Here is a 16346-nt window from a genome sequence, read left to right as displayed (position 1 = left end):
GTCGAGAAGAAGAAGCGGAAGAAGTATGAGGGGGAGCGGTCTCGCGCTCTGTCTTTCAGTAGAAGATGGCGGACACAGAGGGTGAGTGTGCAGCACGTTTCAGGGAAAACTCAACTTTACAATTTAAAGTTCACAATTAGCGAACTCCTAACTCGGTTAAATGGCTCCAACCCGTCAGAATTAACGTGTTAACTCGGTTAAATGGCTCCAACCCGTCAGAATTAACGTGTTAACTCGGTTAAATGGCTCCAACCCGTCAGAATTAACGTGTTAACTCGGTTAAATGGCTCCAACCCGTCAGAATTAACGTGTTAACTCGGTTAAATGGCTCCAACCCGTCAGAATTAACGTGTTAACTCGGTTAAATGGCTCCAACCCGTCAGAATTAACGTGTTAACTCGGTTAAATGGCTCCAACCCGTCAGAATTAACGTGCTAACTCGGTTAACTAACCCACTCGCAGTGTAACGCCGTTACTGCCGAACTGCATTGGGGAAGAAGGATATTTAAAGAAATATATTTTGTAGTTTGTCGTGTTCTCTGATGTTTTCACCGCGGTGGCTAGTTCGGCTCGTGTCTCGTTACTAAGCAGAAGTCCAGTCCCCGGTACCGGAGGTCTTACAGCCGGTAACGGGAGGACCCACATGGGCAGTGTAGAACACCGTAAAGAGCACCAGGCCGCTGGTCTGCAGGGTCTTAAGCCTAATATGTAAATAATATCTGATTAACGGATTAATTGCCGACCAGCGGCTCCGCCATGTGCGCAGCACGCTGGGTAATTATGGGATGTTCTGGCGGCCTGTTAGCTTAAAGTTAGCCGTCTGATGCTAACTGCCACGTGTTGTCATGGCTTGCACGTGGGCTGCTGTGACCTCATTAATCTGAAATATCCTTCAAAAAGAAGATCCGTTTCATCCTTTAGATAGACAGATTGTGTTCATTATATTAAATGTGTGATGTTAATAAAACGCATTCCTGACTGTTTCAGTGAAGAAGAAGAAGAAAGTGAAGAAAGTCAGTGAAGATGAAGTCGGGGTGAGTTGTGTGTGTGTGTGTGTGTGTGTGTGTGTGTGTGGGTGTGGGTCCTTAAAGTCTTTAATCACGTTTCCTAAAAGGAAGGCCTTAGAAAGCATTAAATCATCTTAAATTCAGATTGGGTAGGTCTTAAATTTGTTTGTAGTAAATGAATGCAGGCAATCTGTTGTCGAATATTTTTTTCCCCGGTAGGCTTTGTGCTGCGTTGTCGCGGTAACATAACCCCATTTGTACAGGTCCTATCCCCTGACCAATCGGCTATCCTAACCTTAACCACTCCAACCAATCAAGCTGCTTCGTGGGCGGGTGTTGGCGTGGCCGTAGTCAGTGAGATTTGTAATCTCGCAGCATGCAGGTGATACAGTACCTGTTGGTCGCCGTCTAGAAACACGGGAAATGCAAGTTCAGTGACAAATGGCTTGAAAACGACGAGTATCCTCGGTTAAGGCCGGTACCTGAAAATGCTTATGATGCGAACTGCGCTGTGTCGGAAGATTTTCAAACTTGGGACAGATACAGGGCTAAATTTGGATTGGTGCCATATATAAAAAGACGTCATTACAGAAGTTCAGAAATACGGTGCGTTTGTAATTATGTTCGAAAAGACACTGAACCAGACAACCAAAAGCAAACAGCTGGACTTGCATGTGCGTGTATCGTTATAAACTGGTAAGGACACTCTTTTGGGAAGGCTTGCTCAAGGGCAAAGTCACTGTTTTATTATAGTATATCAATTGTTTTCCAAGTATATTCACAAAAGCTCAGGAGTAGACATCAAATCTTGAACCAAAATTGGTCACATTGAGACCTGAAAACACACACATATATATATACACACACACACTCTCCCACACCGCAAAACACTCATACACACTGCTGTCTACTTTCTCTCCATGAGTCCTCCACAAACTGCAACCCATCCATCGGAGTGTATTTCCATCGTACATTTGGTCTTAAATTTCATTTAGAATTGGTATTAAAAAGTCTTAAATTTAACTTGTTAATACCTGTAGTGTGTGTGTGTGTGTGTGTGTGTGTGTGTGTGTGTGTGAGACACAAATGTAAATGTTGTAGTTTTCCTGGTTAAATGGCGATGTGTGTGTGTACAGGAGATCCAGCAGAGCGGAGACTTCTTCATCCAACCGGAGTCTAAGGTGGCGACGCTGGACACGTCCCAGTGGCCGCTGCTGCTCAAGGTCACTGCCTAACTACAGAGTCAACCCCTCTACTAACCCCAACTACCGAGTCAACCCCTCTACTAACCCCAACTACCGAGTCAACCCCTCTACTAACCCCAACTACCGAGTCAACCCCTCTACTAACCCCAACTACCGAGTCAACCCCTCTACTAACCCCAACTACCGAGTCAACCCTCTACTAACCCCAACTACCGAGTCAACCCCTCTACTAACCCCAACTACCGAGTCAACCCCTCTACTAACCCCAACTACCGAGTCAACCAACTACAGAGTCAACCCCTCTACTAACCCCAACTACAGAGTCAACCAACTACCGAGTCAACCCCTCTACTGACCCCAACTACCGAGTCAACCCCTCTACTAACCCTAACTACCGAGTCAACCCCTCTACTAACCCCAACTACCGAGTCAACCCCTCTACTACCCCTAACTACCGAGTCAACCCCTCTACTAACCCTAACTACCGAGTCAACCCCTCTACTACCCCTAACTACCGAGTCAACCCCTCTGCTAACCCTAACCCAAGGTCATTGCTCAGCTCCATTTAACCCTAAATGAATAATAAATAAAATAAATAGTGTTCTCAGTATTAACGGACTGCGCCTCCCTGGAGCAGTCTGATATTAACTAGCTAGTAATAACTAGTAACGTCAGGTGTGACATGATGAAGCAGTTTATCCATTCTCCGAGCGGCCATCTTGTCTCAGTCACCCCCCCCGTTGCCGTTCTGGGGACGGGGCCTCTCCGTCACGGCGACGGTCGTCACGGCGTTCTGCCATGGCGACTGGAAACCGAGCGGAGAGACGACTCGACGGGATGCTGCCGAGACGAGCCGACTGTGCTGATCACATTATGTGTCATAGAAATGACATCACCACACTACCAAAATAAGAGCATTTGTTCTCTTCAGACAGGAAGTGAAAATGTGTCAAACTTTGTCTCCTCAGAACTTTGATAAGCTGAACATCCGCACGGCTCACTACACGCCGCTGCCACACGGCAGCAACCCTCTGAAGAGGACCATCCAGGACTACGTCAAGTAAGCTAACAGTAGGGCTACGTCAAGTAAGCTAACAGTAGGGCTACGTCAAGTAAGCTAACTGTAGGGCTACGACAAGTAAGCTAACAGTAGGGCTACGTCAAGTAAGCTAAAGTGCCAACCTCAGGACTATGTTAAGTAAGCTAACATGCTAACCCCAGGACTATGTCAAGTAAGCTAACATGCTAATGCTAACATGCTAACACCACGGCTATGAAACATTATCTACTTGATAAAAGTTCCTTTTCTTTGAGAAATATTAATCTGTTAAACAGCTGATTACATTACATTTATTAAGTCACTGGAGGGGTAATCTGAACATTAATGTTAGTGATTAGTGTCGGGGGGGGGGGGGGGTGATGAGAATCAGAGAGGTTTCGCTAACAGGACTGAACTCTGTGATGTCACCTTCTCTTGGCTGTCTGACCAATCCCTGACAAGAACACACATAGACACACACAGACCTACACATTAACACTCATAGACACACACACACACACACACACACATAAAGACGCGTTTGTGAAGGTTCCTGATTCTACTTCCTGTTTCCTGTCAGGACGGGCTTCATCAACCTGGACAAGCCTGCTAACCCATCGTCCCACGAGGTGGTGGCGTGGATCCGGAGGATTCTGCGGGTGGAGAAGACTGGGCACAGCGGCACGCTGGACCCCAAGGTCACCGGCTGCCTGATCGTCTGCGTCGACCGTGCCACGCGATTGGTCAAGTCCCAGCAGAGTGCCGGTACTTCCTCTTTAATGGGGCGCCACTTCTTGTTTGTCCCGTGTGTCGCCCCAGTAACTCCAGCGGCCCCCCTTACCTATAATATAATAATTTAAAACCTGAGTGCTAGAGGTGAGGTCATTAAGGTGGAAAAGGTTTAAATATATAAATGGTAATGTTAGAACTCATGAGTTCTGCTGGAAAGATGTTTTGAGTCCTTTTTAAAGCCCCCCCCCCCCCCCCCCCCCCGTTGCAGGTAAAGAGTACGTGGGCATCGTCCGGCTGCACAACGCCATCGAGAGCGAGCACACGCTGGCCCGGGTGAGTTACATCTCTGCTTCCATGGATGTCATTTAGGCTGTTTTAATACTGTGTGTGTGTGTGTGTGTGTCCATCTATCTCTAGCTTACAAATGAAGCGGTTAAAAGCCTGTGTTGTGATTGGCCAGCTGTGTCTTGTGTTGTGATTGGCCGGCTGTGTCTTGTGTTCTGATTGGCCGGCTGTGTCATGTGACTGCTTTCAGGGGCTGGAGATGCTGACCGGCGCTCTGTTCCAGCGGCCGCCGCTGATCGCCGCCGTGAAGCGGCAGCTCCGAGTCCGGACCATCTACGACAGCAAGCTCATCGAGTACGACCCCGAGAGGAGGCTGGGTGAGGACGTAGTCCTGATAACATTCAGTGGCTCATCATTAAATCACTGGAGGGTTACTCGGAATAGTAGTCAGAGATGGCTGAAGTACTCTTCCCGTACTCAAGTAGAAGTACAGATACTTTTGTTAAATACTGTTGAATAGTAAAACTGTGAAATCTCGTGGAGTGTCGGGGGGATGATGAGAATCAGAGAGGTTTCGCTAACAGGACTGAACTCTGTGATGTCACCTTCTCTTGGCTGTCTGACCAATCCCTGACAAGAACACACACACACACACACACACACACCGCATGTGATCGCAGCTGAGTTTTTGTCTGCGGTCCTTGGGCTTTTAGGGATCTTCTGGGTGAGCTGTGAAGCGGGGACGTACATCCGGACGCTGTGCGTCCACCTGGGGCTGATGCTCGGGGTCGGAGGTCAGATGCAGGAGCTGAGAAGAGTCCGCTCCGGCGTGCTGGGAGAGAAGGTGAGAGCCACTTCCTGTTTCCTGCCTGGGACCCAGAGTGTTGAGTCGCGTCCTGCTGCTCGGTGCAGGTCTGCTAATGAAACTCTGGAACAGGAAACGCAGCGGAGACGCACGCCGCCGTCTGTAGAGACGGTGCAGCCTCGCCGCTGTGACATCATCATGACATCATGTGTCTGGGTTGTAGGACCACATGGTGACGATGCACGACGTTCTGGACGCCCAGTGGCAGTTTGATCACAACAAAGATGAGACGTACCTGAGGAGAGTCATCTTCCCTCTGGAGAAGCTGCTGGTGTCCCACAAACGCCTCGTCATGAAGGACAGCGCCGTGAGTTCATAACCACAAGAATCTATCCAATGTACATCTCTGGATCTATCATCTGTCTTATATAAAGGACATAACTCTGATACAGAAGTTATATCTCTATATATCTAATTTAAAGGACATAACTCTGATACAGAAGTTATATCTCTATATATCTAATTTAAAGGACATAACTCTGATACAGAAGTTATATCTCTATATATCTAATTTAAAGGACATAACTCTGATACAGAAGTTATATCTCTATATATCTAATTTAAAGGACATAACTCTGATACAGAAGTTATATCTCTATATATCTAATTTAAAGGACATAACTCTGATACAGAAGTTATATCTCTATATATCTAATTTAAAGGACATAACTCTGATACAGAAGTTATATCTCTATATATCTAATTTAAAGGACATAACTCTGATACAGAAGTTATATCTCTATATATCTAATTTAAAGGACATAACTCTGATACAGAAGTTATATCTCTATATATCTAATTTAAAGGACATAACTGGAATATAGAACTTATATCTCTGTATATATCTTAAAGGACATGACTCTAATAGAACTTGTATAAAGGACGGCGCCTGTGTGTCCAACAATGCCCAGGTCTGCTGTAACCTAACTGATAAAAGTGTGTGTGTGTGTGTGTGTGTGTGTGTGTGTGTGTGTTTGTTTGTTTGTAGGTGAACGCCATCTGTTACGGGGCAAAGATCATGCTGCCGGGCGTCCTGCGCTACGAGGACGGCATTGAGATGAACCAGGACATTGTTGTCATAACAACCAAGGGAGAGGCCATCTGCACAGGTGAGACACGAGGGTGGGGGGGTGTGTCTCTCGCTCGGTCTGTCTCTGGCCACATGATGAGATGTATAGATGCAGCAGCCTTCGGGCCGTGATGACCTGCTATCTATCACCCTTCTCTGATGGTTTCACCCAGAATCCAGTGGGACCAAGTCTCATAAGTGATCTAGTTTTGACCGGGTCTCATGGGAAGTGACTTAGTGGGATCGGGGTCTCATGGGAATTTATCTAGCAGGGACCAGGTGTCTCAGGGGAAGTGATCTAGCGGGACAAGTTCTAAAGGGAAGTGGTCTAGCGGGGACCGGGTCTCCGGGGAAGTGGTCTAACGGACGTGTTCCCCCTCAGCTGTGGCTCTGATGACGACGGCGGTGATCTCGACGTGTGATCACGGCGTCGTGGCCAAGATCAAGAGGGTGATCATGGAGAGAGACACGTATCCTCGCAAGTGGGGGCTGGGCCCCAAGGTAACTACCAGCTCTAATAATAATAATAATAATAATAATAATAATAATAATAATAATAATAATAATAATAATAATAATAATAATAATGTGTTCCATCAGGCGAGTCAGAAGAAGATGATGATTCAGAAAGGACTCCTGGACAAACACGGGAAACCCAACGGCAGCACGCCTAGCGACTGGAAGAAAGACTACGTAGACTACAGGTACCCCCCCTTAACTTAGACTACAGGTACCCCCCGCCTTAACGTAGACTACAGGTGCCCCTCTCCTTAACGTAGACTAGTTATCCCTGGGGGTGCTGCTGTTACATTATAGGGGTGGGGGGTGCAGACAGTTATCCCTGGGGGGGCTGCCGTGCCCCCTCAGGGAGTCGCTCTGCTACATTAACTCTCAGCTCTGAGCTTCTTCAGTCAGCTGATCGCTGAGCTGCAGCTCACTGAGCACACTGATGATGTCATCACTGATGTCATCACTCTGACAGTTTGAATGTCTAATCTTCAATTTGATTAAAAAGTTTTTATTTTGACAGCGTCTCCAAGGCAACGGAGGAGTCAGCTGACCCGTCGACAAAGGTAAAGGTGATTATTACTGCTTCATGCGTTTGGTCTGGTGGATGGCTGTTTCTGATTGGCTGCCTATTTGAGTGATGTCACTAATGACTCTAACCTTTGACCTTCAGAGGAAGAGGGAGGCGGCGGACAGCGACGCCGACGTCCCAACGACGCCGAGTGGTGAGGACGGAAAGAAAGAGGAGAAGAAGAAGAAGAAGAAGAAAGAGAAGAGGGCCAAACTAGAAGAGGCGGAGCCTGTAGAGACGGGGGCGGAGCCTGTAGAGACGAGGGCGGAGCCAGAGGTGAGTTACATCATCAAACTGTTTAATAAAGAAGCTGCTAGAACTTATGCTGTAATGAGATAATAAGAAGTCGGTAAGACCAGCTGATAAAATGTTAATTATTAAATGTTGGGGCCCCGGACCTGGGAGAAACCTGAGTCTGTCACATGTCTAAATATCTAAATACTGTTTTAATGGAACTGTGATATAATTTTAACAGAACTATAAACATGTTTGTTGTCTAAATACCGTCTGACCTGCAGGTTGAAAGTGCAAAGAAGAAAAAGAAGAAGAAAACGAAAGATGGCGAATCGTCGGAGTGATCAACCAACCACAGAACTGGACGCAAAGCATTCTGGGAGTTTTATTAAAATGGACTGCATGAACGCAGAGAGAAGACCGTTTTTTTTTTTTGTTTTATATATATTTTTTTCTGCTGTAAATACCTAAAAGGAAGCCTGTTTGTAATTTCAAAATAAAAGTCTGTTTTTCTGTATTTTTAATCTGTTTATATTAATTTAAATCTAAAACTAGATGTGAACATGTACAACCATAACTTTAAGTTTCTGGGTTATGTAGCTATTGTCCTCTTCAGACTACGGGGGGGCATAGAATCAAGATGCATTTTATTTTATTGTGAGTTTGTAAATTTCTCTTAAAATGACCGAAGTAATGTTATTGTTTTAATATTAAACATTAACAGATTTAAGACTCCTGATAATTATAGTCTGAAGGTTCATGTTGGCCAGCAGGTGGAGCTCTGGTCTTAATGTAGTGTTTAACGTTGGCCAGCAGGTGGAGCTCTGGTCTTAATGTAGTGTTTATGTTGGCCAGCAGGTGGAGCTCTGGTCTTACTGTAGTGTTTATGTTGGCTAGCAGGTGGAGCTCTGGTCTTACTGTAGTGTTCATGTTGGCCAGCAGGTGGAGCTCTGGTCTTACTGTAGTGTTCATGTTGGCCAGCAGGTGGAGCTCTGGTCTTACTGTAGTGTTTAACGTTGGCCAGCAGGTGGAGCTCTGGTCTTACTGTAGTGTTTATGTTGGCTAGCAGGTGGAGCTCTGGTCTTACTGTAGTGTTCATGTTGGCCAGCAGGTGGAGCTCTGGTCTTAATGTAGTGTTTCATGTTGGCCAGCAGGTGGAGCTCTGGTCTTAATGTAGTGTTTATGTTGGCCAGCAGGTGGAGCTCTGGTCTTACTGTAGTGTTTATGTTGGCTAGCAGGTGGAGCTCTGGTCTTACTGTAGTGTTCATGTTGGCCAGCAGGTAGAGCTCTGGTCTTACTGTAGTGTTCATGTTGGCCAGCAGGTGGAGCTCTGGTCTTACTGTAGTGTTTAACGTTGGCCAGCAGGTGGAGCTCTGGTCTTACTGTAGTGTTTATGTTGGCTAGCAGGTGGAGCTCTGGTCTTACTGTAGTGTTCATGTTGGCCAGCAGGTGGAGCTCTGGTCTTAATGTAGTGTTTCATGTTGGCCAGCAGGTGGAGCTCTGGTCTTAATGTAGTGTTTATGTTGGCCAGCAGGTGGAGCTCTGGTCTTAATGTAGTGTTTAACGTTGGCTAGCAAGTGGAGCTCTGGTCTTAATGTAGTGTTTAACAATGGCCAGCAGGTGGAGCTCTGGTCTTACTGTAGTGTTTAACGTTGGCTAGCAAGTGGAGCTCTGGTCTTAATGTAGTGTTTAACAATGGCCAGCAGGTGGAGCTCTGGTCTTAATGTAGTGTTTAACGTTGGCCAGCAGGTGGAGCTCTGGTCTTACTGTAGTGTTTATGTTGGCCAGCAGGTGGAGCTCTGGTCTTAATGTAGTGTTTAACAATGGCCAGCAGGTGGAGCTCTGGTCTTACTGTAGTGTTTATGTTGGCCAGCAGGTGGAGCTCTGGTCTTAATGTAGTGTTTATGTTGGCCAGCAGGTGGAGCTCTGGTCTTAATGTAGTGTTTATGTTGGCTAGCAGGTGGAGCTCTGGTCTTACTGTAGTGTTTAACGTTGGCTAGCAAGTGGAGCTCTGGTCTTACTGTAGTGTTTCATGTTGGCCAGCAGGTGGAGCTCTGGTCTTAATGTAGTGTTTAACAATGGCCAGCAGGTGGAGCTCTGGTCTTAATGTAGTGTTTAACGTTGGCCAGCAGGTGGAGCTCTGGTCTTAATGTAGTGTTTAACAATGGCCAGCAGGTGGAGCTCTGGTCTTACTGTAGTGTTTATGTTGGCCAGCAGGTGGAGCTCTGGTCTTACTGTAGTGTTTATGTTGGCCAGCAGGTGGAGCTCTGGTCTTACTGTAGTGTTTATGTTGGCCAGCAGGTGGAGCTCTGGTCTTACTGTAGTGTTTAACGTTGGCCAGCAGGTGGAGCTCTGGTCTTACTGTAGTGTTTAACGTTGGCCAGCAGGTGGAGCTCTGGTCTTAATGTAGTGTTTAACGTTGGCCAGCAGGTGGAGCTCTGGTCTTAATGTAGTGTTTAACGTTGGCCAGCAGGTGGAGCTCTGGTCTTAATGTAGTGTTTATGTTGGCCAGCAGGTGGAGCTCTGGTCTTACTGTAGTGTTTAACGTTGGCTAGCAGGTGGAGCTCTGGTCTTACTGTAGTGTTTAACGTTGGCTAGCAGGTGGAGCCCCCATCTTAATATAGTTTGTCATGTTGGTGGAGACGGGTATGGCTGCAGCCTGGAGCGTCCCATGTCATCTGTCTCGTCTCATGCGGTCCCGTCTCATGCCGAGGTGTGTCCAACGTTAAATCCAGAGGGTCAAAAATACAAAATCGCGAATAATTTTCCAGATGGAGTCACGGGTAAATTCTTGATCACATTTGTTAAAATTAATTGAAAAACGTTAAAGTAACCACATCGCCGTTCATACAGTTTTCTGATTCCTGATGTTATGGTTGTGGTGTTCCATATCAACGTGGTCGTGAAGACCAGGATCTGGTTCTGCACAAGATCTCCTGAGGAGGGAGGACCAGGATCTGGTTCTGCACATGTCGCTCTGGTGTGCCCCCCGGTCCGTCCGGACGTGTCGGGTCCCTCTCATCCTGGAGGTCTGCTGTTCGCGGCGCGGTCTGGAGTCCCCCCGGCCCAGGGGACGGTCACTCACCGGTGGACAGGCTGGAATCAATGGTAAGTAAGTAAGTAAGTAAACTTTATTTCTATAGCACTTTTCACAGACCAGGGTCACAAAGTGCTGCACAAGTTTATAAAGAAAAATAAATTAAAACAACATACAGAAACAGTAAAACACAGTATTGAACTAAAAAACAAGTTTAAAAAAGTGGGTCTTTAGTTGTTTCCTAAAAGTGTCTATACAAACAAGAGAACCAATGGTACAAGGTAACTCATTCCAGAGGCGAGGCGCCACAGCTTCAAAAGATCTGTCTCCTCGGGTCTTAAAATGGGTCCGAGGAACCATCAGCAAGTTCAAATTGGACGACCGGAGGTTCCTAGTGGAAACATAAGGCTGAATGAGGTTCTTAATGTAGTCTGGTGCCTGTCCATGAAGAGCTCTAAAAGTCAGTACCAGGATTTTGTAGTGCATCCTGTAAAATACAGGCAGCCAGTGCAAACTTTTGAGAATGGGTGTAATGTGTTCCCTCCTGCGAGTGCGAGTGAGCAGGCGTGCTGCAGAATTTTGCACAACCTGCAGACGCGCAAACTCCCTCTTGTTAAGACAGGTGAACAAACTATTACAATAATCTAATCTCGATGAGACAAACGCATGAATAATCCTCTCAAGCTCATTATAAGTCACCATCTTACGGAGTTTAGAAACGTTCCGAATTTGGAAAAAGCAGCTCCTAACAAGCTGATTTATGTGCTGCTCCATCGACATCGCTCCATCCATGAAGACACCCAGGTTGCGCAGGTTGCTTTTAACAGTGCAGCTCAAGTTTCCGAGGTGCTGCTTAATTCCAGGCACAGCACTGTCAGGAGCAACAATCAAAGTCTCTGTCTTGTTGGAGTTTAGTTGCAGGTTGTTCTCAGTGAGCCATTCTGTCACTTCGACCAAACAAGTAGTGAGAGCGCAAAGTTTATGTGGCTCAGTGGGCTTGAAGGAGCAGTACAGTTGCAGATCATCCGCATACAGATGATAGGACACATCACTGAACTTCTGGATGACCCTGCTCAGAGGAAGTAAGTACAGCAGGAACAAAATAGGTCCCAAGACCGATCCCTGCGGCACACCCCACAAAAGCTCTGCAGAATCAGACACAACATTTCCCACTGACAAACTAAAAGTTCTGCCAACCAAGTAAGAGGTGAACCATTCCAAAACGCAACCCGATATTCCAACAAAGTGTTGGAGTCTACTTATCAGGATGCCATGGTCCACTGTATCAAACGCCGATGACAGATCCAACAAAACCAGCACAGAACATTTGCCGGTGTCAGCTGCCATCATAATATCACTAAAAACCTTCAACAGGGCTGTTTCAGTGGAGTGGAACTCACGATACCCAGATTGAAAAGTGTCATAAATGTCATTTGCCTGCAAAAATGATCTAAGTTGGGTACAGACTACTTTTTCCAGGACTTTGGCCAAGAAAGGGGTCTTGGATATTGGCCGAAAATTCTTGGGTTCGGAAGAGTCCAGTCCCGCTTTCTTTAACCGTGGCTCCACAATGGCATGTTTGAAAAAACAAGGAAACACACCACTGGTCAAAGACATGTTAAACAATTTAGCAATATAAGGCCCAATCGAGTCGAAAACCCTCACAAACAGTTTAAATGGAAGAACATCTAAGGTACAAGAGGACGGTTTCATTTTTTCTACGATGGTTGAGATGTCTTCCACAGTGACAGGCTCAAATGAGGCCCAACTTTGAGAGGGGGGTTCCAAATACTGGGAACCATGGCACGGAGGCAAGCTGTCCTTTATGACTCTGACCTTATCAATGAAGAAAACCAGAAACTCATCACAACTAATTGTAGAGTTATAAGGATTTACAGCAGCGGGTGACACAAGAGAGCTGATAGTGTCAAATATCACTTTAGGATTTCTCTTATTTGAGGCAATCAGACAATTAAAATAACTTGCCCTGGCCTCCTCTATCCTATTATTCATAGACAATATTAGGTCTCTTAAATGCAGCCTATGGACTTCCAGTTTTGTAGACTTCCATAAACGTTCAGTCTGGCGGCATGTTCTCCTCAGAGACATAATTTCATCATTTATCCAAGGACAACCATTTTCCCGTGGTGCCTTCCTAGCCTTAACTGGTGCTACTTGATTCAAGATATCAGCACATTGGCTATTAAAAGAAGTCATAAAACAGTCAGTTTCAGTGAGATTATTAAAAAGGGAAGGTTCAAACTTATCACAGAAAAGCACAGCTGTTGCCTCTGTGATAATTCTCCTCTTTGCCTTAGTAAATACAGGCCGAGGTTCAAATGGCACCATCAAATCAAAGAAAACACAGTAATGGTCACTAAGAAGCACATCCTCCACACACACATTGGTAATTTGCAGGCCCAATGCAAAAACCAGGTCTAACGTATGACCCTTGTTGTGTGTGGGACCTGACACATACTGTGTAAAGTTAAGCGCCTCTGTCAGAGATATAAGATCTCTTGCTGGGATAGAAGTAACATCATCAATGTGAAAATTAAAATCACCCACAATCAAGACCTTTTCCAATCTAATTATAGATGATAAAAATTCAGTGAAATCCTGTAAAAAAGTCCCAGCAGGGCCAGGAGGGCGATAGATCAAAATAGCATAAAATGTGTCTGAGGAACCAACTTCCATCATGAGGGCTTCAAAAGAGGTGGTGTGGCTTGTTTTTGACAGTCTGCATGTGTACCAGTCACGGTGCACAGCGGCCAGTCCTCCTCCACGACGGCAGGGACGAGGCTTACCTACTGCTAAGCAACCAGCAGGACAGAGCTCATTTAAATGGACAATTTCATTTTCCCTCTGCCACGTCTCTGTGAGGAAAAGGAAGTCCAAGTTTTTCCTGACAATGAGCTCATTAATAGAGAACGATTTATTTGAAATTGAACGTGCATTCAGTAATCGAATCCGATTTTGCGATGACCGGATAGTCAAGTCGGCTGGGCGCAGCGGGATAGGCTGAAGACATCTCCCACGGTCGCGTGACGAACAGCTGTACCGGAATGACCCACACTGCTCTGTTGATGTAAACGATGGATCTGGAACCCAGGCGGCGCGTCCATCACGGGTCCAGCGATGTCCAGGCCTTACTCCATAACCCGAAAGAGTGGATGGATGCGTAGATGGGGCAGCACCCCCAGCTGTATGGCCGTCCACTAGCGGAACCAGACGCAGCCACCTGTAGCTCCGATCTGCATGAACCGCACGCCGCACGCCACGCCTAATCCGAACCTGGACACCCGCTCGGCAGCCTCTTCTCCTCTTTTTCGGATTACCTGGACGTCGCCTTAACGCCAGGTATTCACAGGAGGTTGGGGGACACACAAATGGGGGAGGAAAAGTTTGTTTGTAGCTATCCCAGTCGTGAAAAAGGCTTTCCATTGACTCTTTAATTCTAAAAAGAGAGTCACGATTGTAAGTCCTTATTGCATTCACGCAAACGATGTCCGTCAGAGTAGATATGGCAGCAAACACAAGCAAGAAAATGGAAGAAAAACGGCATTGTAACAGACGAGCAGCAGCAGCCTGAACACACACAGGCGCCATCTTAAGCAAGGTCAATTGTGACTGTAAAACTTATAGTAATAAATGTAAATTCCTCCTTTCCGGAGGAAGAACTGTTGGAGTAGCAGTAGCATAGCCACAGACATTAAAAACGTGAAAAACACTTGAAAAATGCTGAATAAATGAATAAAACGTGATGGTCTTACGTGTCGTGAGAATTATTAATAGCAACGTTTCGGTCAAAATAGACCTTCCTCAGGCTTGTACCTCACATCTTATCGTCCTCAGCAAAGTAGCAGGCACATTCAGACAGCAGTGATCTCCGAACAACCGGAAGTGAGCAAATCTCAATATTGTCCTTCAACATAAGAGCTTCCGTTGTATTGTCATTTAAAAATAAAAGCCACAATAGTGTTTCTCATATATAAAAAAAACCCTTAAATTAATTGAATTCAATCACAGGGTCACGGTGTCTGGTTGGGTTTAAATCAAAAAGATATAGCTCAAATTTAAGTCAAGGAGACTTTAAACTGGAATTTGGGTCCAAAGACCTTTTGTAAAGCCCATATTGAAAAGTATTAAAATGTAGGCAGCTGTGTGAGGAGGACCACCCCGGAAAGAGGAAGAGAAGAGGAGCGGCCCCCCCAGAGTACGGGCTGGATTAGGAATAAACGGAAAAAACCTCGCCGCCGAAGGCGGGGAGGTTTTGATGCACAAACTACAAAGGGAGGCCTAACTCCACACACTCCACCCCCCACCGAGAGGACCCCCCCCCACACACACCACAAAAGACATAAAAATAATAAAAACCTTTTGAAATGGGTCAAGAGCCTTGATATTTTCAGGTCAGATGGCGCTTGGTTAAATTGAATTGGGTCAAAAAGGGTCGACTACACTCCGTCTGTGTCAGCAGATTAACAACAGCAATATGGTGAGGCCCAAAGGAACCAGGTTGGGTTTAGGTAAGGGAATTACTGAATAATTTCTATGGTGAGGCCCAAAGGAACCAGGTTGGGTTTAGGTAAGGGAATTACTGAATAATTTCTATGGTGAGGCCCAAAGGAACCAGGTTGGGTTTAGGTAAGGGAATTACTGAATAATTTCTATGGTGAGGCCCAAAGGAACCAGGTTGGGTTTAGGTAAGGGAATTACTGAATAATTTCTATGGTGAGGCCCAAAGGAACCAGGTTGGGTTTAGGTAAGGGAATTACTGAATAATTTCTATGGTGAGTGCCCAAAGGAACCAGGTTGGGTTCAGGTAAGGGAATTACTGAATAATTTCTATGGTGAGTGCCCAAAGGAACCAGGTTGGGTTCAGGTAAGGGAATTACTGAATAATTTCTATGGTGAGTGCCCAAAGGAACCAGGTTGGGTTCAGGTAAGGGAATTACTGAATAATTTCTATGGTGAGGCCCAAAGGAAACAGGTTGGGTTCAGGTCAGGTGGCGCTTGGTTAAGTTCAGGGCTTGAAAACTCTTGGATAGGCTTCACATTAGAAAACATACACTTACCCAACCAGAAAACCACCCTGCCAAGGAGACTGCTGCAAAACCTTTTACATTACTATGCTGGGAAAGACACAACCATCACGAACTTAACACACCATATAATGTTAGGGTTAGGGTTAGGGTTAGGGTTAGGGTTAGGGTTAGGGGTTAGGGAAGAAAAAATTGAATTCTGCTGCCGAAGGCAGCAGAATTTAATGCACAAACCTTGGACATTTGGTCTAATCCCCATCCCCTCTATCTCTCATTTAGGCCCAAAGGGAGGTGGGTGCCCAGCCTGGAGATCCAGACCTTCTCCCTCCTGGTGCGTTGCTGCACCGTCCAGGCTGGGTCAGACTCCAGGATGGTGGCCCTGAGGCTAGACCAACCATGCTCAATAAAGTGTTGAACTAAGGGGATTTCTGTGTTTTTTGTCTCATGATGTTGTACCTGTGTTGGGTGAATCTGGTGAGAATAGTGTTACCCGTCTGGCCCACATACTGTTTGGTACACTTAAGACACCTGATCAGGTAGACAACATTTTTCACATGGACATTTGTGTTTTTTTGTGTTAAAAATACCTCTTTAGAGTTTTGATTTTGTACCATTTTATAGTTTCTGAAAAGTCAGATTTGGCCCTGGTCTTGGCTCCTGTAAGGGCCTCAATTGGCTCTGACTAAGATATCCCCCAGATTTTTATTCTTCCTAAAGGCCGCAATTAATTTATAATCTTTTAGAAAAATT

General features: G+C 45.8%; 1 protein-coding gene and 1 non-coding gene across 3 annotated transcripts; both read left to right on the top strand.

Annotated features, from left to right (window-relative positions):
• Positions 1 to 36: 36 nt before the first annotated feature.
• Positions 37 to 8031, top strand: dkc1 (dyskeratosis congenita 1, dyskerin). Of its 2 annotated transcripts, none has more exons than XM_032508627.1 (15): positions 37 to 81; positions 988 to 1034; positions 2144 to 2230; positions 3181 to 3272; positions 3832 to 4016; positions 4252 to 4316; positions 4519 to 4645; positions 4982 to 5112; positions 5297 to 5440; positions 6122 to 6242; positions 6585 to 6703; positions 6803 to 6906; positions 7233 to 7275; positions 7383 to 7556; positions 7799 to 8031. In XM_032508627.1, the coding sequence occupies exons 1-15, from the start codon at positions 66 to 68 to the stop codon at positions 7856 to 7858; spliced, it is 1515 nt and encodes a 504-aa protein (XP_032364518.1). In that variant the 5' UTR covers positions 37 to 65; the 3' UTR covers positions 7859 to 8031. The 2 variants fall into 2 exon arrangements, with proteins under 2 accessions (XP_032364518.1, XP_032364517.1); XM_032508626.1 differs by having other exon boundaries at positions 7233 to 7281.
• On the top strand, positions 6291 to 6367 carry LOC116678891 (small nucleolar RNA SNORD83). Its single transcript, XR_004329405.1, has one exon. It is a non-coding gene; the product is annotated as a small nucleolar RNA SNORD83 (small nucleolar RNA).
• Positions 8032 to 16346: the final 8315 nt, after the last annotated feature.

The sequence above is a fragment of the Etheostoma spectabile genome, unplaced genomic scaffold (assembly GCF_008692095.1).
Source record: "Etheostoma spectabile isolate EspeVRDwgs_2016 unplaced genomic scaffold, UIUC_Espe_1.0 scaffold00008545, whole genome shotgun sequence".
NCBI classification, from domain to species: domain Eukaryota; kingdom Metazoa; phylum Chordata; class Actinopteri; order Perciformes; family Percidae; genus Etheostoma; species Etheostoma spectabile.
The sequence above is the reverse complement of the archived record's forward strand: the minus strand, read 5'-3'. Positions and strand labels throughout refer to the sequence as shown.